Source organism: Aythya ferina, assembly GCF_964211825.1.
Source record: "Aythya ferina genome assembly, chromosome: 7".
Lineage (NCBI taxonomy): Eukaryota > Metazoa > Chordata > Aves > Anseriformes > Anatidae > Aythya > Aythya ferina.
Genome location: NC_140302.1, coordinates 22104178 through 22130835, shown reverse-complemented (window position 1 = coordinate 22130835; position 26658 = coordinate 22104178). Strand labels below are relative to the sequence as shown.

The 26658-nt window shown below is 36.7% G+C and overlaps 2 protein-coding genes across 4 annotated transcripts in view; one reads left to right on the top strand and one right to left on the bottom strand.

The window, feature by feature from the left end:
* Nucleotides 1-26658, top strand: part of BLNK (B cell linker) — a 96706-nt gene that overhangs the window by 2451 nt on the left and 67597 nt on the right. For both annotated transcript variants that reach the window (XM_084526569.1, XM_084526568.1), the window contains exon 2: nt 3039-3101. In XM_084526569.1, the coding sequence (XP_084382695.1) occupies nt 3039-3101 (63 nt within the window). The remainder of the gene's footprint in view (nt 1-3038; nt 3102-26658) is intronic.
* Nucleotides 1-26658, bottom strand: part of DNTT (DNA nucleotidylexotransferase) — a gene marked incomplete at its 5' end in the record, with an annotated part of 166410 nt that overhangs the window by 119177 nt on the left and 20575 nt on the right. The window contains 3 exons of one of the 2 annotated variants that reach the window (XM_084526574.1): nt 1306-1362; nt 6714-6826; nt 25071-25194. The exons of the other annotated variant lie outside the window; for it this stretch is intronic. The remainder of the gene's footprint in view (nt 1-1305; nt 1363-6713; nt 6827-25070; nt 25195-26658) is intronic. 2 annotated transcript variants of the gene reach the window in all.

Sequence of the window (26658 nt, the reverse complement as noted above, 5' to 3'; positions counted from 1 at the left end):
AGGCTGACCCAGGTACTGCTATCCCTTTCACAGCCAGTCAACCTATGGGAACTGTCCAATACCTTCCCAGAGACATGGCATCTCTCACCTCTGTTAAGGTTGCAGAATCAAGCACTCAGATATGAAAAGTTCCAGAACTGAACTTGCTCCGATTTATATACACATTATGATAGCCTGCAATTGCTTCTTCATGTGCTGTCTTTTCCATCCAGAAGAACCTGCCTCTTTCAATGCAGAAAAGCCTGCATTTTCTGTGCACTACTCTGAGTCTTTATAGATATTGTAGGGTGTGCAAGGCCTGGGCTTGCCAAAAAAGAGCAACTGTATTCATGGTAATGCGAAGTTAATTCTGCTTTGAAATATCAGATTCTGTCAGTGCTCCAGCTCAGCATTTTTTCCTGAAGCCATGCAAGTCATACATGGGGAGGGTAAGGGAAAAAATGAAAATAAATTTAAAAAAAGCAATTTCCTGAGTGCTTGAGCTGAAATTCCAGACTCCAATTTGCAGAAGTGGTAAGAGCTGAGTTACAACCACAGTGGGAGCTCAGAACCTAAAAATGCCAAATTATTGAATATATTGGTTGTATATGTATACCTACTTTAGATCCTGCATAGCTTTAGTTACACATCCTAAAGCAGCAGATATTGTATGAGTTTTATTTCTCAGACATCTCAACTCCTCTTGCTAATACAGCTTTCACCTCACAAGGTGGTCTAAGAAAACATAGTAGATTAGTATTTCTGAAGCACTCAAATAAAAGATTCCTGAAGAGCTTGAAGCAACAAAAAAAAAAAAACAAAAAGAAAAAAAAAAAAGTTTTTTCTGGGTTCATAGGAAGGTTTAAATACCATTCAGCATAGGTATATAAGATAGCAAATGAGTGCTGAACAGAATATAATAAATTGAACAGCAATTTCCTTAATGTCACATCACCTTTTATACATGTATGCTATGACTGATGCTGGGACTTCTAGAATAAATAATTAAAGACGATAACGGAAACCTGCTAGGCATATGCATGTACTTACTCTTGTTGTCTTGTGTATATGCTATAACTGTGACAACACATATTCCATGTTGCACTCAGAGTTGATCTACCTGGTCTGCCGCATTTGTCATGTAGCCTAGTCCCTCTCCTCAGTACTGATTGTAATGCTGTGGAGTCAGCAGTATTTGAAACAGAATGAAACTTTCAATGGTCATCGCTAAACATCAACAATGAGATGTCTGCTTGCCTAACAAGCTAATAATTGGGAAAAAAAAAAAAAAAATCAATTTTTCCCCCTCATATGAAAGGTACCTACGTGATTAATAGCACACAGCAAACCACCATAGAAAAAGGAGCTCATCGGGGTCAATAACTAGAAAAGAGAGCAAATAAATGGAAATAGGTGGGCATTATTATTAATAGAAACTGCGTGCTACTTTGACTTTTGCCTTTCTGCCAACATCTGTGCAAGTGTCATTAAAAAATAGCAATTAACACCCCCACACACACCCAAACACTGTCTACAACACCCATAGCAATTGCAAACAAAGCACTCTCCAAACCGTAGTAAAAAAGGAAAATTTATAAAATCAAGTATATATGTAGAAATTTTGGCTTACAGGCCAAACAAACCATCTGTATAAGTGTCTGAGTATAAAGTTTTCATATAAAAAATACATAAAATACATTTTGAAGGTTTTTAAGGATAATCACTTTTATGCATTCTAGAAATAAATAATTACCTTAGAAAATTCCACAAGTATTGCCATGAGAATAATTTATTTTCATTAATGTTCTCTGTTAGCATCTGAGTTGGTCTGTACTGCTACAAGAAATTACATCCATAATATAGGAAAGAGTCACCAAGAACTGATAAGTGTGTAACAAATATGACAAATTTTCCCCATGATGCACTGTTTTCCAGTTTCAATACTAAGTTTATTAAAAAAAAAAAAAAAAAAGTTTAAACTACCACTGGCCCAATCCTTTGAAAACCTGGACACAAACTTCTGAACTACAGGGAGATCTTGCATTTAACAGTTTTCCAGAGCACAGTTCTAATCTAAACCAATAAAATGATTAGGTAGTATCTGTATTATAATACACATTGTTAATGGAACTGAAACAGACTGAGTTCTTTGACCAAGCATAACAAACACAAAGTCATTTCAAAAGCGGTACATTCTTAAAGAAGAGTTCCTGATATTTTCCTACTTGTTATGCATAACTGCAATTTATTTGAAAACCCATACTAAAACATATACTATAGTGACTTGTTAGACTTTTAAGATATCTTAATAAAGGCAATACAATGTGTTCACTTTTTTTCCAAATTATTATCTAATTGCTGTGACAAAGAGATACTATTACTGGACATCCTTGTCTCATTTTGCTTTGTAACCAATGCCAGCTTACTTAGAAAAAAAAAAAAAAAAAATGCTAGAGAAGATCCTGTTTCTGAACCTGAATTGCTTTCTAGCAATGCCCATCTCCCATGGGAACTGAAGACATCTCACCCAGTCATCTGCTGCTGGTGCATACTGAGAGTTGGTAATAGTGGCGTGTAGCAGGAGAGCTTTCTCCTACACAGCCTTCAGTTCCAAGCAGTTGGAGATGTAACTGTTTCCTGAAGTGATGCAGTTAATGAGTTATGCCATGAGCTACCTTTTTGACCTGTTTCTGTTTTTAACCTCCTCTTTTATCCTACAGCAACTAAATTTCCACAATTTATTTCTGTTGGGCTCTTTGTTCTATTTGTTAGATTTTCTGCTTCATAGTTTTACCTTGTCTACTGCATTCGTGATTTTATCAGCCCTTCCTTCTGAAGAAAGGGGTAATACTTAAGAGGCCTTATCTGTTCTTACGTGGAAGTCACTACTTATTTCTAAACATTAGTATTATTCTGCCCAGTATCCTTTTCATGACTATCCATGCCAAACAGTATAAAGATTTCTGCAACCCTAAGTATTTGAGCATGGAAATATTAATCAGCTTCTTTACAAATGTCAAATTTCATACTTGTAATAATTCTGTTATTTCTCACCATAGTTTGGAATGCCTGAATCTGCTGTGCTTGTAGAAAAACTGAGCATGAATGGATCTCATTTCTTGGTAAGTAAATATTTCATAAGGGCTATCAGTCAAACATATTTCAACATAAGTCTTGTATTCCTTTCCTTGTGGTGCCAGGAATTAATCTGACATTTTCATTCCTCAATGTGGCAAGGAACATCTCTTATGAAATATTACTTATGGGTTCTTGTTTGTTTTTTGTGTGTGTTTTTGTGTTGTTTAAATAATATTTATATATATATATAAATATATATCTTAAATAATGGATTTAAGATATAAACATATCTTAATGTTTATATCTTAAATCCATTATTTATGTACAAGCTTTTCCCTAAAACTTACATGACTAAAAGCATTACTAGTACACAATTCTACATGAATTTTACATTCAAAGTTTAGAGATACTGGAAACAATATCTAAGAAATTCTGATAGCTTCTTCTGTTGAACTCTGAAAAAGGTTTTTGCATAAGTGTGTGGTTAAACTGATTTCAACTAATGAGTGTAGAGAGGAATAGAGTAAGTCCTTGAATTTGGGTGATTCCTCTACTGCTAATTCCATTTGTGTAGCTATCAAAGTAAAAGAACTTTAAGACCTTTATTTAGTTTTATTTTAAAGTTAAATTAATTGTTATAATTTATTTATACCCTGCAGGGAAGTTATCTTTGGTTGGCACTTTGTTACTTAACAAAGCTGTTTCCTGGGTGCACCAGGCATTACATCTGCTGTTTATGTTAACAGAAGCTCCAGACCTGCAAAGTGATTCATTAGACTGCAGTTACTTGTGTGCATGCATGTTTACTTTAATACTTTATGGTAACAAACTAAAATTGGGTTTTCTAATAATTAATGGCAGGCTAACAAAGCTGTCCAATACAGGCTGATTCCTGTACCTTTCATAGGTTATAAATTGAATTGCTAAAGATGCTGTACTCAGTCCATTGCTGGCAGAGAGGGACTGAAGTTAAATGTGTTGGCTCCTTATACCTGCTGCAAGTAGCAACAGGCAACAGCAGAAAAGGATTTGAGAAATTTTCAGACAGTAGTGGTAACCTAATAAAACACAAGTGAGAAAAGCAAGAGGAACAATGGATGGCCTTTGGTCATGGTCTGTGATAGAGTTGTGTTTTTTATTTTAAATATGATTAAAAATGAAAGTATTTGCTAGCATGCTGTACAAATTATGCATTCTCCAACAAACCCTTAAACATCATTTTGCATTGCAGAAACCATGGCAGAATGCATGTGATACAACAAACAATGTTCATTTTTTATGGCATTGTTAAAAAAAAAAAAAAAAAAAAAAAAAAAAAAAAAAAAAGACAGGTCTTGTACTAACATTCCTAGAGTTTTCATGTGTTCTTTAACTAAATTGTTCAGTAGCATTGTCAGTATGATAAATCTGTAATGTCATGCTTGAAACAGTTAGTTATAACAATGCTAAAAAAAATTAAGTATGTATTGAATACATAGAGATATCAATAGCAATATTTTAGTAGCTACAAGATGCTGTTCACCTATGTACAAACATGTAAATTAACTTATAGATAATTAAATGAATAGCCTACATTTTTATTCCAAGCTCCTAGCCTAGTTACAAGAAAACTAAAATATTCCAGGAATGACAAGTTCCCTCACTGTTGCACAGCATCTGATTTAGAACAAATCAGACAATCAACTTTAATAGCTTTGCTTATGCTGGAAAAATCATTAAGGTTTGAGAGGTCTGCCTAAGAAGTTGTTCCTAACAATAGGAACATTTCTTTAGAGAGAAAGCCAGCAGGCTGTGATTCCAGCACCCACTTCTGAGCTAAAATAAGTTCAGAGTTTATCTTCTGAGCTGAGATAGGATGTGCCACTCCTATGGGCACCTCAGTGTCAATTGTGGCAGTTGGCAAGACACTCAAGTTCACCCCTCCCAGGCATGGGTACTTGGCCTTACTAACATATAAATGAGTGTCTGGAGTCCATGGTTCTCAAGAATACACACCTGACATTGTTAGCATTAGAATGGTTTTCCTTACCACTTTCATTTCTTTCAAACAGTATGTAAGTGGGTCTCTGCAGCCTCTGGGCAGAGGGGGAGATGCTGTTCAGGCTTTCTCTTACTGTGAACACAGTTGGTAAATGTCTGATTGGGCTTAAACTGTACTTGTGTTATTATACGTTTCGAGTCCTGATATTCTCTGACATGCTTGAACAACATATGACATTGTAACCAGATGACTGAGGTAGATACTTCCACTTTAACAAAAAATTTGTAGTATGATCATCTATTCTACACCACTTAAAACATGATTACTTAACTGTATCTACTGGTTTGTTTGCAAGCATCTGGAAATGCAAAAATCCAAAATCCTGCATATATTATTGCATCCATATATTACCTTTGGCAAATACCTTAGGTTTTGCACCTTCCAGAATTATTATTCAGTTACAAAGTCTATAAGATTTATTTCTTTACACACTGCAAAGTCTTAACAGATGCCTAATACAAACCAATATATGGCTAATATTGGATATTGAGCTAAAAGTTAATAGAGAAAACCTGGCTATCTGGCACTGGACAGCAAAGTACACAAAACCAGAAAGCACTTGAGGAAGCCTGGTGCTATCTACTAGACAGGAGTGGGAGGCTTACCCCTGCCATTATTAGCTTATGAAATGCAAACATAAGCTTGCCACTGCATAGAGACACTAAGCACATACATCACAAGTCTCTTGTGATGTATGTAGAGCATTATTATACATCTACCCAATGGTAGATGCATATTTAGATCTAGGGCTGGTTTTACTATGAGCTCTGTTAGGTATTACTGAAAATTCCTTCTAGTCTAGCAGATGAAAAAAGCATCTCTCTGTGGTGTCTTCTACGTGAGTTGAGTGAACTTTTCCCCCGTTTGTTCAGAGAGGGGCACAATTTTCTGTTTTACCTTTGCATGGTCTGGAAAAAAAAAAAAAAAAAAATATTCTACCTTAGATGTTGCTGCACAAAACAAAAAAGAGTACCTGACAAGGCTGAGGACAATCTGAGCAAAATCAACTGAACACCTAGCAGCAGCCCTTCACAATTCTTAGATAGGCCCTCATTCCTGCCATAAGACTCCTTCAGCCCATCCTAAATCTTCTGCTTCCCTGCTATGACACTGACACTTCAAGCATGTGCAGCACAGGCTTTTTGTACTCATGAGAGATGCCCAAATCCAAGATGCAATGCCTCTCCAGTGAGGACCCCTTGGTGGGCCTTGCTGGAAGGTTCATGTCCTGGAAAACAGCATGTGCTGCTCCCTCGTGACAGGATATAACCACCAGCACATCATATGTGCCTCTAGTTCCTGTGTGGTTTCAGCAAGGCCATCGATCATTTTAACTTTTTTTCTGAAGAAAAAACATTGTCAAAAGTTTGAGAAACATTGCAGAAAATACTTACCCTAAAGCTTACCACATAACTGAAGAACACCTACTAGATTTACCTAAATACAAGGTAAATTGGTCATAACACCTTAAACACCTAAAATCAAAATTTTACCAGTTTCAGAACAGAAATAATCAACATTCATGTGTGTTTTGTTTTTAAGACTTTCTAACCACTCAACAGCAAAAAAACTCTTTTATAGCAATACCACTTTGTTTTAGAAATATATTGATTACCACTTATCTTCTATATGAAAAAATTACATGCATTCTATAAAAATTTAGAGTTAATAGGTCTTCCTTTACTCTTGTGTAGAATTAATAGCTCTTCCTTTACTCTTCTGTAGAATCTAAAAATACAAAAGATGGTAGATTAGATCTAAAGTATACTGTACAGTTTCATTTTCCTTTTTTTATCTATCTTACTCTACTTACAATAGCTATTCAATATGCAGGTCATATCTAAATGATGCTAATCTCATCCTGATGTGCAAATCGGCATTTAGCCACAGCTGCATTGCACAAAGCATATTACATTCTCTCTTGCTTTTTAATGTCTGATTTTGCTACACTGTACTTTGCTTTTCTGGTCTGTCAGAGTAGGTTACTTGTTTGATTTTTTTTTTTTTAATACAGTTTTGAAATTCCAGTGACAGATTGAAAAGTACATAAAAACAGTGAGTTTTGAGTTGAACTTCAGAACTCAAAAAGGAAGATTTTATTATATGGTTTGTATATAGAAATTTCTAAAGAGTCTCAAACATAGCACAATGGTCAGACACTGATCCTAAAGATCTGTCATATATCTTTCCTCTTTATTGCTGTTTCTAAATGTGTGCTGAATTGCACTGCTAGAATATGAGTACCTTGGAGAAAAACAATGCTATTTTCTTCACCAATACACTACTGGTTTGATTGGGTAATACTTAAGGAAAGGAGCCTGTATCTTCCTGTGGGAGACTCATGCCTCCCTACCGGTACAAAACACTGCCAGATCTTGCCAGGTTGAACTTACTGAGGCTGTACTTTGACATCCAGATTTGTCCAGAACTGCTCTTGAGGAAAAAGCAACTATTGTCTCACTTGGATGCTCCCTCCTCTCCCTGCAGTGCAGAAGCAGGGGACGAGAAAGGTCAGGAACTGAACCTGCTTTTGCTGCCACAGCAAGCAGACCTGCAGCTCCTCTGCTGGTACGTGAATCCTGCAGGCTCCCACAAGACCTAAGCCACTTCCCCAGTTTCAGCTGAGAGAGAATTTCCTAATACCAGGATTGACATGTCAGTACTATAGGGTGGGGGCAGGAGGAAGAACAGATTACATTTGATTTTAGCTGCTTGGATAGCTGTCAGGAAAACACTAACTAGCATCAGATTCTGTTCAATGGGATCTGACATCCAGCCCTGGATACTTAATTTTAGAAATAAAGCTTGGACCATGAGCTCCTTGAAGAAAACAATGTTTACTGGCATCCTACATAAACAACAGAAACAGGATACTTGATAATTACTCCTTTATAACCTAATGCTGCTGCAAAAGGGTCAAGAAACTCTTGCAGTGTTTTCCCTGCATATCAAGCAAGTATAAAGAGCTTCCATGTAGGTGAGGTCCAGAGAAACACAACAACAAAGTTGCAGGTACTGGTCATTAATGCTCTCCTGACAGCTAAATATCACAATTCCATTGCCACTGTTGTTTAATGGCATACGGCTCATCTCAGAGAGCCATAAAAAAGCTTTTTTAAACAAACACACAAAAAACTTCAATACTAACATTTTGGGGTTCCCAAGTTTTTTTGGGTGAGTAGAAGTGACCTTAGAAATCTTTGTCCTGCCTTCAACATGCACACAAGCTCCCCACAGCAAAATCAACAACACCACAGAAAAGTGATGTTACAAAAATATGTATTTTCAGCTCCAAACATGATTTGGCCATGCAATTGCATTAAGCCCATTGCAGTTTTGCACAATTTCTATTCCTCTAACATTTCTTTCTCCTATTTCCATTTACCTAGCCATCTGATACATTGTTCCTCTCCTTTTCCCAACACGCTGCCAGGGCTGAGCCCATCTCCTCTTTTACACAGACTTCCCTTGGGTGCTTTCCTCCTTTTCTTTTCTTCAGAGTAGGCTCCTATTCATGAAAGGAAATTGGATCCTGGTGCCATTTCTCAATGATTTGCAGTCCTAGGGGCTTTCCTCATTGCCATTCTTCTCAGCTGTAGAGGTTCTCCATCAGAGACAGCTAAGTTGGCTCAGATATGAAAAGTGTTCTTTCAGAACCACCTTCCTTTACAGGTATTTCTACAGGCTCTGGGCTCACCTGGTTGATGATGAGCTTAGAAGTCAATAGGAGCCAGGCACCTTAAGAGCTTGAACATTTCTGTGCAAAAACAAGCAAACTTGGCATCTCTCCCTATAAGCAAGTGCTTTACAGGCTTCAAAAACACTGTTAAACTAAAGCTGTTTAAAATTACTCAGGGTAGATAGAAACTGAAAATAGTTTGTCCTCAGGGGAAATGGATAGGAAACATTAAAATGGATGGCCAAAAATGTAGCAGAGAGCAGAGAAGTGCAATCTTTGCCCCTTACTGGATCTTGCAGATGACAGCAGCGGGGTTACCAGTGTAGGGATGGTTAGCACCAGCTTTGTAGATCACTTATTTGACATCCTCGCTGTCAAGTAAGGAGGGGGTGGGCTCTGCTTTTTGCTGTTTCTAACCAAATAGGAAATAGTTTCTAAAAGCAGAGTCACAGGTTCTTACATTATTTAAAGATGAGGAAATTGATAGGAACATACCGTAGAATGGAGTCAAATGTTAAAAAAAAAAAAAAAAAAAAAAAAAAAGGAAGAAGAAGCAAAGTGACCTTAAAGTGATCTTAAAACCACAACTAAAAGGAAGACATTTTACAGCCTAGTGCATCTGCTGGCATCCTGTTAAGTAGTAATGTACAAGGGCAATACTTATTCATCTTCTTTCAACAAAGCACTAAGCATCTGTAAACTAAAAGCAAAAAATACATATCTATCTTTATTCTTCAAAAATGAAAGCAAAAGAATGATGTAGATAGGCTACAGAATGTAGATATAATTTCTGAGATCTATGACACTGAAGTTCAGCAACACTATCTCTGACATATGAACACAAGTTACTTTAGCTATCCATTTATTAACTTAAAAATACATTAAATTAATATTAGTAAACACTCAAAAGAAAATATCAGTCTAAGGCCCAGAGACAACAAACATAATTATCACCAGATTACATGAGTACTAGATTAGAAACTGAGACTTTATCCAATTGTTTTGATTTACTTTCCTGCTAAGCTTTTCCAAATATTTCAAAAGCAATTGAATAAAACCATCTAAAGCTATGAATTAGCAATGCAATCCTATAGTAAAAAATCCTGAGCCAGTACGAAAGTATTCATTGAAGGACTGCCCCCTTAGTTTTTTCTGTGACACAAGCACATTTCTATTCATATTCCAAATACTGCTGCCAGGAGTGATTTTAGCATAAATTTGTTTGTTTTATGCGGTAGCTGAGAATGATGGGAAGTGCTTGTCTGCTTTCCAGTCTTTATGATCTGGCACACAACAATCCAATCAAATTTTAAATGTCAAATTATTCATAATTGCATTAAATATGGATTAAAGGAATATATTTTGATGCAGAAGTCTTTGTTCTTAAAGTTTCCTGATAATTTTAAACATTATTAAAAATATCATTCAAGTTTTGTGGATAAGAAGTTAGAGAAAATTTTAAGCTATTTTGTCATAGTTTCCAACATTGATTTTATAAGCCCTGAGCTTAAAAACAGAAAAACTCCAGTCTCAATTTTTCCAGTTTTGAACTTCCTCCTCTTTCTTCTTTATACAAATATCCCAGTTATATAAATGAACCCCTTCAGAGACCGTCTTAGGAAATTGTCATTAGAAAAAATTTGTGACTTGAAGAATCTTCATCTTGAGTACTTTTGTACTCCCTCCTTCCTGAAAACTTGGAGTTTTTACAATGCATGCAAGCTGGGACTTTATAACACTAGTGTCTGAAATCATTAGTCATTTTAAAAAATCTAGCCAGAAACTATAATCACTCTCCCATTGTTAAATACCAGCTGCTAAGCATTTCAGAAATCTTCTGCTAGAGTCCCTTAAAATGTCATAATTTAGTTCCTCCTCTACTTTCCTATTAACAGTTTCCTGTACAAGTCTACAAATTCTTAATCCCCTACTCTTTATTTTATTCTTGAAGAAGCAGATGAACGTGGGAACCCAATACTTCAATGACAAGTTTTTTTATCTTTATTATCTGTACAAGTTTCTGATCTTGAAAAAAATATCGGTAGGTAAATGTACAATGTAAGTTACATAAAGATTAATTAATGAATTAATTAGATTAGATTTTCAGTGAGCAAATTCCACAGAAAGTCAGCAAATTAACTCAAGCAGAAAAGACAACAGGTCTTCTCTCAATACATACTTTTGTTATTAACTGTACTTAAGCACAACATTATACAGATTTTTCATTACATATTGATGCTGCATTTTTAGCAATGCACGATTACTGAACTAGGCAGTTATATCTAGTTTTGTGCCCGTTTACATGAACGTCACTCAGGACACAGCAGTTGGAAAGCATTGGCTGATTGTGGCTCACAGAAACACTTGAGAAAGTTGCACTTTATGCTTCTCTACTATGAAGAAATATGAAGCACTCAGAATTTTCCAGAGATATAGATTTGGATAAGACCAGTTATAGAATGGATACTCAAGGCTTCTGGCAGAGAGTGGTAGAAAATAAAGCTCAGGAATAAAGGTCTTGCAGGAAAACTTGGCATTTAAAAGTTAAAATACAGGTTTTTACAGAACGAGAAAAACCTGAACTAACTTGCAATAGTATTTCCTTTGGTAAATATTGTTTTCTATCAAACCAAAATGAGTGAAAGATAAAAGAATTAAAAAAAACACTATTGCTCATACAGTGCATCCACAGTAGCTAGGTGTAAAAGCCATTTTTATCAACAATACAACCTATTCTGGTTCTGTGAAAGGGTGTGTTACATCAAAAACTGCAGAAGCAAGAGAACTGAAAGCAAGATGAAAATAAGTCTGTAGGTCACTGAGGTGTCCACAGGAAGGAAAAGCCTAAGCCCAATTGATTTTGCTGCTCTTATATCTGTATGAAATCTCCCATATGTCTTTAATGCAGTTATGGAAACTGTAAAGAGCTTACGTTTTTTTGGTCCAAATTCTTTTGATAAAAAAATCCCCAAGAAAGTGTTAATAAATTGGGAATTTTACTCTTTCAATATAATTTCGGAATGGCTAGAGAGCTTTCCTAGTTTTCCTAATACTTAAGAATAAAAAAAAAAAAAAAAAAAAAAAAAAAAATTGAATATCTAGTAATCATGCAATGAAGAACAGCAGTGAGAACATTAGGTTATGCGCATATGGGTTTTGCTGACGAGACTAAACTCATAACTCTGTGGTTCTTTAGCAGCATAAAAGTGAGAAGAAATTGAGCAGCAGTCAAAGTAGAAGCAACCAGGAGATCCCTAGGCACTTGCACTGATTTAGCTTTAACTGTTTTGTTGGAACGGGGGACCACAGTGTGCTTAGCCTGGAAGAAATTTCTAAATGTTCCTGGGAAAATACTTTCTTCTGTAATAAAGACTAAAACCAGCATGCAAAGGCCCCAAATATTGTCATGCTACTTGGGCTGATGGGGGATACTCATGCCAAAGTGAGGTAAAGAATTTCCAAAAAGATACATTTTGAGCTCCTATTCCTCCTGAATCACAGCAGAACTAATAAAATCTGCTATATACTTGAAGATCTGGCTATAAGGATCTAAAGAGGAAAAAATAAATAAATAAATAAAAAGGCAACTTTAATTTCCCAAAAGATACAAGAGCAGAGCAAAGTATATTTTAGTTGAAATACTTGCCAAATCTGTCTGGATACTGTCTGCTGCTACAAATTTACTAATGCAAAGTGAGACAAAACTAGAGACAAAAGTAGTTATTCCCAATTAGACATTCATGTGGTTGTGACAGGAGAAGGATTATGCCAGCACCATTCTGATGGTAACTTTCTCACAGATACACTTGTAGCCTAGGAGCGAGATGTATCCCTTAATAATCCGAGCACATTGCATTAATGCTGACTGTGTTTTTATGGCTGAATTAAAGGACCTTACACAGCTAAAATTAAAAACTAAAAAGTCTCAATGCAAATTTATAGAAAAAAGAAACAGACAAAGACCAAGCTGCCAAGTTCTCCCTTATTAAAATGAAGCCATCCTGTTTTCTTTTACACAATGCCCTCTGCTCTGAATAACTATGATGTTAGGAAGAAGAAAAAAATACTGTAAATATACAGTATTTCTGTGGAATTTGCTCACTGAAAATCTAATCTAATTTAGTAAATATAGTAACCAATATTTTTTGATATAATACTGTCTTTAAAATCATCAGGAAGAGATGTCTTGCACAGCCTGTCACTTACCGACATACTATTACAAACAACAGAAGCTTGAAGCAATTCCTAGAATGGCTCAGTGGACACTTTAAAATATTTATCAGTCTTTCCATATTAAACAGCTCACAGGATTTGCCAACATCAAATAAACACACTAATACAATTGCAAAGGCCTTTCACTAGTGTCTTTTCCCTGTGCCAATTCTATGCATAAGCACAGACTTTAGTATTAGCGAACCTGACCTGAAGTTCTGTTTGCATTGTTGAAAAACCATATAACATGCTTGTGCTCAGAAAGATGCGCTGGAAAGAATTAGAATTCCCTCAGTACCCACAAAACTGATGTATAGAGAAATAAGAATTTCAATCATTTCATTTGTTTTAGGCCTCTGGAATACTTAAGAGTAAAATCTATGCAAAATTCATATTATTTTGGCAAATGCAGAAGCACAGTATTTGAATTCGTACTAAAAAAATATATAGGCAGAAAATTCTAACTGAAGGTCTTTTAAACTGTTAGTAAGTATCCATGAAGCTTGCTGCAGAATGCTTTTGTTTCTGTGCTTTTCTTCCTATTTCCTTCACAGTTCCTGTGTGGTTGGGCTTTCTGGCTTATCAGTGCAACTATTTTTCCCCTTGAATGCAATCTACATTTTTAAAAGGTGTCATTCATTGTCTGTGGCCATTGCAACATAGCTCTTGTAAAGTGTAAGATTGATAGCTGTTAAAAGCACTCAGAGCCTCATAAAAGCCTTGGGTTTATTTCTCATGGCATGGCCATGATAAAAGAATAGGTACTTGACTTTCCATTACACTTACTTAAAAGTCTTGGTATAGTAAACATCAGCATAATATAAACAGCCAATGTGCTTAACCACCTGAATGTATGAGAGGATAGCAATAAATAAGTATACCGATAGTTGTTGGGGTTTTTTTTGTTTGTTTTGTTTTTTAATATTTATTAGATTACAAATGCACATTTGATATTTTTAGCAGAAAACTTATTTCACTCCCTCAGTACTGCACAAGGAATATTGTTGACATTTGTCCCAAACACTTAGTTTCCTATGAAGGGGGAAAAAGCAACACTTGATTTGTGCATTACATTGTCTGACTAGTATATAAAAAGCAGATTAGAGAAGTATCTACATGTGTCAGCATTATATTGTGAGTGGAGGAGACTATTCACTACTTTTCAAAATAAATAAATAAAAATCAAAAACCCAGCCACTTACTTCAAACCCAGCCACTTACTTCAATGCTTTTGACTCAGGTGGTACACAGAGCATTTGAAAAGCATCTGTGGAAACAGCATTGAATTTCAAAGAGGCAATAGGAAGAAAAGCAAATAAAATCTTGAACATATCATCCCAAAAACCTTGGGTCATACTTGATGGCAACACATACACTTCCCCAGCCGAAAGTCCTATACCAACAAACTTTGTCTTCTTAAAACCTGTGCCATGCATTATTTATGGTGTTATCACTTCTTCCTTTTCCCTGTCCAGTCAGGTATTCTTGAACCTTAGAGTGTAGTGTTACATTTACTGTTGGGTCTTGAAAGGTTTTTGTGACTACACTCACGAATAAATTCAGGAACACAGGAAACTGAGAACCTCAGCAATTAGGTCATTGAATGCTTTCAACGTTTTCCTATAGTCTTCATCATAATCCAAAGCACCACAGTGATTCCAGATGGGAAAGATTTGGGCAGCACAGATAAAATGGATATGATCTGGCATTTACAGACAATAGCTGGATTTCCACAACTTAGTGTGGAATAGGCCAAGAATTTCTTAAATATGATTTTGCCTTTGTTGAGCTTCAATCTGAAGTAGCCCATGTTCACATAATATTGCATATGAATTTTAATCAGCTAAAGCTGAATAGAGACACTTTAGTCAAGCTCAGTGGTGTCCAAATCCACAGACACTCCTCATGAGTGCAATCATTAATCAGGTAGTCAGCAACTACCCCAACACTCATCATCCAAACAGGCACACCTGAACATGATCACATACACAAGGGAGATGTTTTTATCCAATAGTGTTTTTTCTTCTTGTGGACCTTTGAAAAAGAGATGGTTTCACACTGATACGAGAGTGAAGTTTTTAATACAGTGGTGGATTAACTTCTATATATGCACAATTTGTCAATATTTGATATTTACTTAGTAGACTCATATCAAGACTTAGATTTGTGTTCTTTTCCTATTTTAAACATGTATGTGCCCAGTCATTAGGCTGACTGCTATATAATAACTGATCACTTTCCATTATTGACTCTCAAGTTTCATAAATCCATCAGATCATTTAGAACACAGCATATGGTTTTTATGAGAGCTCCATCTTTATCCAATTTCTAGTTTGCTTTTGCGTGTAAGCAATAGTACATGACAGTCACTCTGCAGTATGAATTGGCCTTAAACTGCTTAAAATTTTTAATTGGCACACAAGCAAGAACGCAAATACTCACTGTAAGATAAATTTCTGTATTAGTCAACAGTAGAGGGGTGAGAAAGGGAGAGAATAGTCAACCAACTGTGACTTTCTTACAAAGCAATTACTCCTACACACAAGCAAGCTTGTATTGGTAGACTAATTTAAAATGAACATACAACTAGTCTCTTTTGTCCTAACATAAATATCATCACTAGTTTTCAGATACTATCTGAATGACAGAATAGTTATAGAACTTGTTGCAAATCCATGTATTGTATTCCTGGAATGAGCTTATTTTTGAAGCCATGTGAATCTTCAGAAACCACGAGGATGTGAAAGGACATTTGCACGTACAGCTTTGACCTCTTTTCTTGCTCTTTGCCCATTTATGCATCTCGGCTGTTTTGTCTTTTTAACATTCCAAAACTTGCAGTGGCTTTCAAAGCTCAACTTTTCTCAAAGAAAACATGCTTATTTTCCCTTCCACTCCCACATCATACTCTGTACAAGCTTGATAACACATTTAAAGGTACACTGCTCCAAACAGTCAGATAGTACCTGACTGAAACTTGAACATTAATGTTTCATGAAGTGAAACCCTATCCAACTTCTCTATATACAAGTGTTTCCTACAATTATTTGATCTTGATTATCAACAGCCTTGATAACAATTTTTACATGTTTTATATTAATGTCTTAGCACTTTCACTGCAAGAAATGTAGCTGGTAAATACTATCCTATTGGCTAGCTGACCAAATTACAAATTTTAAAATGTTGGTATAAATAGTTTTTTTTTTTTCCTTCTTTAAAAGAGATTCGTGTATGTTTATATACAGTGGAACAGTAATTTCAATGACTTTAGTCATTATTTTTATAATCCACTTTTCATCACCTTGTCCACAATAACTACTACTAAGTCTGCTTCATGTTCATTTCCAGACAGTATCTAATATTATAAAATTAATGCAGAACATACTAAGAGTAGAATTATATAGTTTGAATACTTAAAATCTTTGAGAAATTCAGATGTGGATATGGCCTTCATGGACTGACATCAAGCAAAGAGGAAAGACCAATATTTACATTTTTGAAGATTCGTAGTGTTGAGAGGGAAGAGGATGAGGCATATATTGGCTGCCCCAGGACCTTGAGTAAGTGCACAGACCAAACATGAAATCCAAGTAAATAAAAATGTGTATAAAGATCAAGCAGCTATATAGAAGTAGAGAAGAGACAGATACTATACCATTTATGTACTGACACTCTGCAGATAATCATATGTATACAAACATCAGGAACTTTGTTTAACCTAATTTGAGTCCCATATCCAAACCTAGATATCCTTTTTCCTACTGAAATACAACTAATAGCTTAGCATGTACTAGATAGATATATATCACTGACAAATGGGTCATTAGACAGTTAAATTTCTGCTTAAGAACAAAGAAAAATGAGGAACTTTCAAAGCACCTTTTTCTTCGCTTCTTTCGAGCTGGCATTATCTGTTTAGCTCATGATATAATAAATAAATAAATAAATAAATAAATAAATAAATAAATAAATGGGTTACTCTTCACATTTGTAGCTGTCCCCACAACAATCTATCATCCAGAAGCATCATTAACATCAGATATGTTGTATTGACAGAAGACATTGCTTATTGCATCGGACCAGAAAAGATTTTAATTAAACCATATGAGTACACCAACAAGTATAACAGCATTCCAGAAAGGCAACAGGGATATGAGGCATGGGGGAGCATATATTTATAACTGCCTTTCAAATTTCCACACTGGGAAAAATAAAGGGGATGTTTACATCAAATGTCTTTAACCACTTTGTAGCCAAGCACTCCCCAAGAACATTTCCAAAGATCATATGTAAACATAGGTTAATATCACATTACTCATCTTTAGCTTTACTACCTTTCAAGAGGTGGCTCTCACCAGTTGGAGCTACCCAGTCCATAACCCACTAAGCAGTAGCACTCAGCACAGCATCGCAAAGAAGGACAGGGGAAGCTGCTCCATGCTGGCCATGTGCTCCAACAGCCACCCACCCCACCTTAGAAGTCTTCATCCACACTCCCCATGCTACACACCAACACAGATGAGGTTCACACTTTGACCGAAGACAGCTACTGACAGACACCTATGCATTACTTTTTCCAGTGGCAGAAATAGCTTTTTCTGTCTGAGCCAGTGCCACAGGCTGCAAGTAGTATTGACAGCTGGTCTCTTCAACACAGACTAGTCATAAAGGCTGAGTTCCTCTAGCAGCCTAGGTCTAGTACATAAGTTTTACATATTAGGAACAGATCTTCAATATACCGAAGTCTTGATAATACTGCTGCTTACCTACATTACCTCTATAGAATACAGCATTCCTTCCTTCTCATACTTGCAATGAACTGCCAGGACCTTAAAGTCTATCTTTTCAGTTATTTCATCTGCTATTGAAATGCAGCAACCAAGGACTTGCTGATGGACTCTGTGATTTCCCACTTTAGCAATTCTGCTTTCTGTGGCTGAGGCAACACGACTGAAGCAAATTAAAAGTCCTTTTTCAAGATGCCTACAGATATACATACACGTATTTTTTTGTGACTGTATGAATTAAAGACTATCTATACCACATATCTATAGCCACTGTGATTATTTAAATGAAGCCAAACACATACAGTCACTGTTCAGATTCTGATTCAGCAAGGACATTTATTCTTATCATTAAGATTAAAAAATACTAGCTCTCGAAGAAACTTGATGTGCTTACAATTATGCACATGATCTTTCTTAATCTTTCAAGACTACTCTCATTCATAGGTTTTGCTTTCAAGGTTGCTGCTGCCATTTTGAGATCGCTGATCTCTTCTGCAGTAGCATTTGGTCTGAGAGGTGAGATGATTCACACACTTTCTGTACAGTCATTTTAGGCTCAGCTATTTCCCAGCACTTCTTGTTATAACTATTATTTCTGTCCAGATGCAAGGAAGTGCAAGGCAGCTGATTTTGCAGACAGTGTCAGCAGGGAGCACTTCTGCACAGTTCCCAGGCCCTTCACCAGCAGGGGCAAGCTAAAGGCCCAAAGCCCCCTACTTTTTGAGATTTTCTAGGTTGATCCCATGGCCTCCAATAGCCCCAGAGACCTGTAAAGTCTCTGTAGTCGGTTATTTGTCCTGTATAGCAGCATTTAAGTAGGATTATGACTTAACTTTCCCTAGTAACAAGGTTCCTTGCCAGTCTCACCTATCAGTGACCAGAGAATTGATCTTTGCTGTGGTATTTCCTGTTGTCATTTTCAGACTCCCTCATGAGAGCATGATGGAAACTCTTAGTACTTTGAAAAGAGAAAGAACTCATTTTTCAACAGAATGCACAGAGCATCTTCCACTGAGACAGCCTCTGCCATCATGTCAAGACAATATCCCTTCAAGTCAATATTCAAATATTGCGAATGCCACCAAAACCATTTTAGCTTTTCTTCCTCAGTAAGCAAATTAGATTAATTGAAGGCACAGTTTCATACCTAGTTAAAGGGGCAGTGCTTCTCCATCCACCTTTCCTGTATGTTCCCCACACACACACACATCTTTACTAACAGTGGCTCTCACTTGGCTGCAATGGAGGCTTTATCCAGATGTCTAATCTGGATAAATCAAGTGTGTGTGTGTTTGTTTTTTTTTCCCTGAAGAACAACTTTTTTTTTTGTAGGGTTACTTTATGTCACCATATAACTGCTAATGACAGCACAGAGGGGATAGAGGAAGCACAGTGCCCGGAGAAGTTCCCCAGGAGGTTTTATAGTAACCAAAGACCCAGCCTCAGCATCCAATTTCACAGAAACTCAAATGAAAATGCCAGCTGCCAGGGGTGAGCCTTCCCACTATCATTTCTTCTTTTCCCCTCACCTCTCTTCCTAGGCAGAAGCTTTCAAGGGAATTCCCGTGGTTAAATTACAGCTGGTTCAAGTCACAAAAGGGTCAGAGAAGCACCAGAGTCAGCACAGGATGGGAGACTTACAACATACCTCCAAGCCAGAAGCTGAGGGAGAAAGGAGTGAGCAGAAACAGGTCTTCTGGCAGCCACAAACCACTAGGATGTTCAGCTACCTCACAGGGCTTCCTTCTCCCTGCTTGGCAGCAGCTTATTAACATTAGGGAATGAACACCAAAAGGGCTCCACACTAGCTGTGTTTTATCAAACACCTCCCCCAGAGTCAAATATGAGGTAATTATAAAACAAAACACACCTATCCTTATCCAGGGGAGAGAGACTCCATCAGAGGCAAGCATGTTCCCAGAAGAGCTAGCACAGTCTCACTTCAGCATGAGTTTGGTAGACCAGCCATGACAGAAAAGTTTGCTCACTTAAGGAAATATCAGGTAGCAAAAGCAGAATGTTTAAGCAGGAAAAGATGACATAGAAGGAAACAGTACTTAGTCACTTGGCCAAGGTAGAGCCTTGTTTTCACAACAGCCACAGTTGTGCAAAAGGACATCACTTGACTCAAATCACATGTGTGCAGTTAGTGAAATGGGATTCAGGCAGCTGCCAGCAGCAGCTGGCTTCAGATGTGGTTTAGCCCTCTTCAAGAGCAAGATTATTAAAAGTGTAAATCCTTTAAAATATCACTACTAAACTGGGTCCAAAACTAGTCAACAGCTTAGTGTATTCCCATCTTGCATGGAGTCGTGGTCAGTTCCTAAAGTGCCAGTTCTGCTTCCAGCAGAACCCTACTCTGAGAACATTTCTATACTACATCCTGCTTCTTGGAGATCTTGGGTCACTGGCATTTTGTCTCCGGACTACAAACATTTTCCAGCCCATTAATTCTTAGAGCTGGCCAAAAAATTGAACTTCCACCATTTCAATATTTCCCTTTGTTATAAATCAAAATGAGTAGTTGAAGATCTCCCATAAAGGTAAAAATAAAATTCTTTGGAACCACTGAAGCAGTAGCATTGACCAGCTTCATTTGAGATTTTCACCTTATATTAAAAACATTAAAATAAACTGTTTCAACTCTAGCATTTTTTTCTACATTCTTAATCATTGATAAAGTGATGGGAGTCCTGCAAAACAATCTGTTTTAACTGATGCAGTATTTTTAGAGATAAATGGTTCTGCTAGAAGACTTTCAGCTGGCTCTTCCAAATTCTCTTTTTATATATACACAAAATCAGACTTCCTAATCTTGCAGTCCACATCATCAGCAGGCTCTGGTGGGTTTTGCTGAGGCTGAAATTCTAGTGGTCATAAGAGTTTATGTGGGGACTTGTTTCCTTTTTCAAAGGCTAGAACCCAGTTTAGTTTGCTTAAGCATTTAGCAATGTATTAATATAGAGAGATGGGAAGTGGTTTTATTTTCTGTATTCCAGTAAGTGTCTTTTCAATAAGGACATGCAAATATAGAGCTAAGCCCACAGAGTATCACTGTTAGTGAGGAAGACAGTATAATTTGTTTTTATTTTTGTTAAAGAACTTTGGAATCCTCACATCTCTCTCAGGTCAGCGTAAGACTAATGGGACACCTATGTATTAGGAAAAACAACAAACTCCAGTCTCACACACTAAAAAGATTTATGTTGCAGATCAAGTTTTATCTGTCTCAAACCAAGGCTATATCTGCAGCCAGCTTTCAGGGAAGGGAGTATTCATTCAGCATGTGAGCCTGGCTATGACAAGTTCAAGAAAGTCTTGGATAGCCAAGCGTGAGTTAGCACATCCTGGGGTATAGAATGGTATGGAAACCCCTATGTTATAAGCAAATAAATTGTACAAACAACCACTCATAGCATATAAGAGAACAAAGGATCTACTAGTTTAATCTTTCACTGGAGCTCTTTCAAAGTAAAAATGTTTAACCTTAAATGTATACATTTTAGGTACTCTTGCAAAAGTTATTTCTCTCAAAGTAATCTACATGTATACCACACAGACTCACAGAGGCATTATTGCAAAATGTAGAGGTGGCTGCTATGAAATCTTAGAAATATCATGAATATCAACAACTCTGGTGCTGCTAGCATGACCTATCCTTATATTTTCACTGCACTGGAAGAGTGTCAGTGTCCAAGCAGTAGGGAGAAGCTCAGAGAGTGCAGACAAAGCCAGTGCAACTCTACACACAGCAACTGGCCTCTATCACACACAGACCTAAAAGGTCAGAAGTGTATCAGCACTGTTAAGCACCTGTGCTGGATTATCCATGTCAGGATAGATAAGAGCACATCACTCAGCTCTGGCCAGTGTGATTTAACTAATCTTACCCTTACAGAGCAGCTCTGTGACCAACAGGACTGCTGATCATCTCTGCTTTCACATTAAAGCAGTAGGCTTGCCTCTCTGAAATGACAGCAGCTTTTTTTTTATACCACTTCTATAACTGTGACTTTAGTTTCATTGTGGAATATCAACATTTGTGTTCAACAAATGTGATGCACTGTGTTTTGAAAGTAATAGAGATGAAATGATGGAGGTAGCATATATAGCTCAGTGCAGTTTCAAATGAACCATGGTATGTTTCATTAGAATTATGCTACCAATATTTTTAACCTCCAAGCTATTTATAAATGCCATTATGAACTGGGAATAGTGCAAAATACAGATTTACAGCCAAAAGTTTTTGCTATTTTAATAATTCTTGCTACAAACTGCCAATCCTGGAAAAATAAACCACAATTCTTTTTTCTTATTTTTGCCCTTTTCTAATTATGCTTCCACTGAAGCACATTTCCTGTCCTTCTTCCTTCAGATATGTGTCCATTTTTACCTAGATTTCTCTTCCTGATCACTTTCATTTCATATGGGAGACAGACTAGAACCATGCTTTTAGATTTTTCTGTGTTCAGTTTAGAATCCTTCCCTTGACTATAGAGGTGGCACTCCACACACAATTTAAAGTACTTAATATTTCATCTTCTGCATAAATTCGCTATTTTTTTCTGTTTATTAGTCATTTATCCATTATATATATACATATACATTAGCACTAGAGGGAAAGCTAAGTTAAAATTTCATTGGCATAGGTATCATACAGAGTTTTAGCAAGAGTTTTTCTTCAGAGACACTAAAATCTGAATGCAGAGCTAGACAAAATATAGAAGAAGATATAAAATAACAACTGAGTAACATTATGAATGAGAAATGAAGTTATCAACTATGGCTCAGAAAAACACTTAAGCACAGACTTCAGCAAGTGATGAACGCTTCCTTCATATTCACTGGGAATGACCAAAGCACATTCCCTTATGCTTTCTTTATTCAGATAGCTTACATCTTGCCTCAGTTCATGTGAATCCTGAGTCTTTGCCATTCCTAATTCAACTCTCAGAGAAGCTTACACTTTTCAGTAATGCCACAGCTCCAAAGCCTGAATTCTCTATTCATAAGAAGTCTCAAATTGGTAACTGCCATACAGTCTCCTTCAGCAACACTAGATTATTTAAGTCTCCTCCTCAGTGTTTGTGTGTGTGTGTGTGTGTGTGTTTGTTTGTTTTGGATGCATGTATTTTAATTCTAACATCCCTTCCAGACCTTTCCTCTCATAAGGAAACTGTTTATCAGGATGACAATGCTTCTTTAGCAGTAGTCTCTACAATCAAGAAGATGAACAGACACCACCATCTTACTTCACTTAAGCAAGATATTACTAGAAGGCACCAGATTTCATTCAAAAGCTTCCATAACACCAACAATTAGCATGTGAAGTAGGCTAGAGGAGTACATACTGAAATTACTGTTTCCTGAAACATAGCTACAACATGTTAATCTGCTTTGCAAACTGGTGTTGCTATAAAGCTCCTTTGCACATGAGGTGCTTTTGCTGCCACTAGATGTCAGTTTTACACACTTCAAAGTGTATACTTTTCTAATAGTCTTTCTACTATAGTCACAATGGAAACATTTCTTAACTATGCCATTCTTTTTGGACAGAGATTAAGTATTCCACACCTTATATACTGTATGGGGACTGTTAGACCGGATGATCTTGGAGGTCTTTTCCAACCTTAATGATTCTATGACTCTATGATTTTCTCTTCTGCTCTTTTCCCTGCATTTCAGTTTTCCTCAATCTAACAAAAGGAAAAAGACACAAAATATTTCCACTATACATTTGTCCAATTTGCTCTGAGACAGACTGACAGTCAGATTATGTTTCTAGAGGACAGTACTGAGATCTTATTCCATCAGGACATTTTTACTAAGAAATGTAGCGTATCCTCTGGCCACTTATAGATCTTCTATGTCAGTTAATAGGGGATATCATTAGCCTGCCTTATTACAATTCTACAACATTTCAGCTTTTGGCTTGCATTGACTGCCTGAATGCAGATCATTTATATTTGTACTCCAAATTTCTGTCTCTCGTAAGTGGAAAAAAAAAAAATGTAGCTGTTCAACAGCCGCCTAATGATGGCTTCTTGCAGTCTTCTTGTTCTACTCAACAAATTCTATGAGCAAGTCTTAACATAAAGAAGTTCATCATACTGAATACAAAGCCTTTATAAAATATTATGCATTTATTTTGCCATATCAGCATGAAATAGCTTTATAGCAAATAAATCTGAGCCTTTACTCACACCCTTCCCACCCACTCCTCTCCCCCAGTCAAGAAAATTAGGAGGAGATCATTACACAATATCATGTTCCAATCTATGGATGTGTATAAATACAAACACACAAAGAAATTATCCCATTTCATAGCAAAGTTCTCCAAACCGATCCGTGCTCAGAACTATCAATGTTACAGAACGTAACTCACTTATGGGAAGGTAATGACAAGACTGTCACCTTACATACAGCTTCACTGCCCAGATTATTGACAGCTTATCTAGCAACACAGTATGGGTTTTGGTTTTGTTCCTTTCATAAAGTCAATGGAATCCTCTCATTCTAATTCACATCAAAAATTCAGACTCCTACTGATCCTTCAGGGCTCTCCTGGACTGTTCAAGACTTTCTTTGAAACTGCAGCTGTAATCATATTATGCAGGTACTTACCTACATCCTACATGAAGGGGCTGAAAAGTAAAGAAGGGGAAAGAGATGCGCTGTGAACTTCAAAATACAGCTAGAAAGACTGTATCACACAGTCATCTACATCAACAACCTGCTTCAAAAAGTTCTGCGTCTCCTAGCACTATCTCGGCTGGGAACTGTGAAAGCGTGGCAAAAATCCTCCAAAGCAATAGCAGAAGCCAAATCACGTTAGGTCCTGTGACTCGACAGCCACGTTTGTGGCTGAAGCCGTTAGGGAACAGAAGGTATTACTATTTCCACCAACTAGAGGGAGCACATGCACCTTAGTCTGTTCTATGCTTGGGCCGGAAAAGCTCCCAAATGCTACCCAGTGTGTTACAAAGTTTCACCACGTCTGAAAGCCACATTTGCTTTACCTTCTAACCACATTTACTCTGCTTCCTCAAACAAGGCTCCATTTGCATGTTGTCTGTCCCTTCCTTATCCACCTATCAGTTATCATTCCCTACACATCCCCAGTCTGCAAAGCACAGTCCCGCCCAGCCATATGCACACAGGCTGGCCATTTGTGACACACATGCACAGAACTAGAGCACCACAGACGTGTCAGGCCGCTCTGCATACATTGCAGAGTACACATGCACGAGTCCACTTAAACTTTCCCAGTCAAAAATGCATAAGACCTACTTACAGCTCAGCAGTTCTGTATCATACAGAAGCTTTGCCTCTCTGATTTTGATGTAAGGCTTCTGCTTCCTCACTTTCTATGTTGGCAAGCAGCTACAACAGCATACGCTCAAATCCAAGACATGCCTCTGCAAGTAAAGGAGTGAGAGACACACCTCAGACATTTGCACCATAGCAGCATTTCTCTGCTTCCATGATACTATCTGCTGAACAAAGCTGGTTGGCTTGATTTGCAAGCTGAGAGTTTTGGTTACTGTTAGTTACTGAGCTAAGTAAGCTACTAAGAAAGTTGATGTCTGATGAATAAAGGAACCAATAGAAAACAAGAAATCAATAACTAGTTTGAAAAGAACATAGTTGCATGTGCTTTCTAAACTGCACTCCAATGTGAAACTATTTTTTATTTTTATTTTTTTATTGTCCCTTTATTTCCTTATTGTCTATTCTGCAATTCAAATCCCTCCAGGAAAGAAACTACTTTAACTTCTTCTTTATCACATGTATTAATTTGCAATATACCCTATTCATGCTCATATGTATACATATGCTCTAACAATGTATATCACCAGCAAGAACAGGAGCAATGAACAGTTAAAGACTAGAAAAATTAGTTTCCTTCTTCCAGAAACTACCATGTAATTTCATGAATGTTGAGTATGCAAGATATTTTTGTACTCTTTCCTAAGACCAGAATTTTGTGGCTAAAATGCAGTAGCACTTCCCAGTTACAATCAGTGGTATAATTTTCTGTTATAAATAAATATTGAACTTACTAAATAAAAAGACAACTTTCAGCTGTACTCATAGATGCCAGTTTCCTCAAACTGGAAGGAAGTTCATAATTTAATACCCTTATTGAAAGTTGTCACCAGGAAAAAAAAAAAAAAAAAAAAAAAAAAAATGAATTGAACTAAAACTCTCTGTATAAAACATTCACCAGCAAAGGAAAGTTCAGGTCTATAGTTTCATCACCCACTAAACTCAATTATCAGTTAAAAAGTTCTTGGTCTGCCTATTCACAGAGCTCATACCCATGCAGGAAGCACTACCTACAGCAGAGTACTGCTTAAGAAGCAGATTCCATTGAACACTGTCTTTGAAGGCCAAAAAGAATTGCACAAGCTGTCTTTTGATCACCTAGCAACTTAATATACACAAGTAAAAGCTTAAATATTTTATTTTGTAAAGAAAAGGAAGTGTACAAGAATTAATCCTTACAATAACAAAAACATCATTTCTTCCTCTCATTTAGAAGGTGAAAAAATATGTGCAGAAATTGACTTAATATTGCTAGTCATTGATTTGCAGAGGCAATTTGATGACTCATTCTCAGCTGATGACATCTAAATGTGCCCGGATTGGTCTGTATGTCAATCAGTCAGCTCAGTATAGCTTTAAATTTCCTCAGGAATGTGGTGATTTCTAGATCAGCTAGATCATCTGCTAATTACCATACATACTACATGTAGATATGCAGCTGTTTTTTGTTATGGTATAATTACAGCCTAAGTATTCAATGCAGGGGATTCTCTAGTGTCTGAAATGGTGTATTTTCACAACAAATATAACAAAGAACTCAAAATGCAGAGATT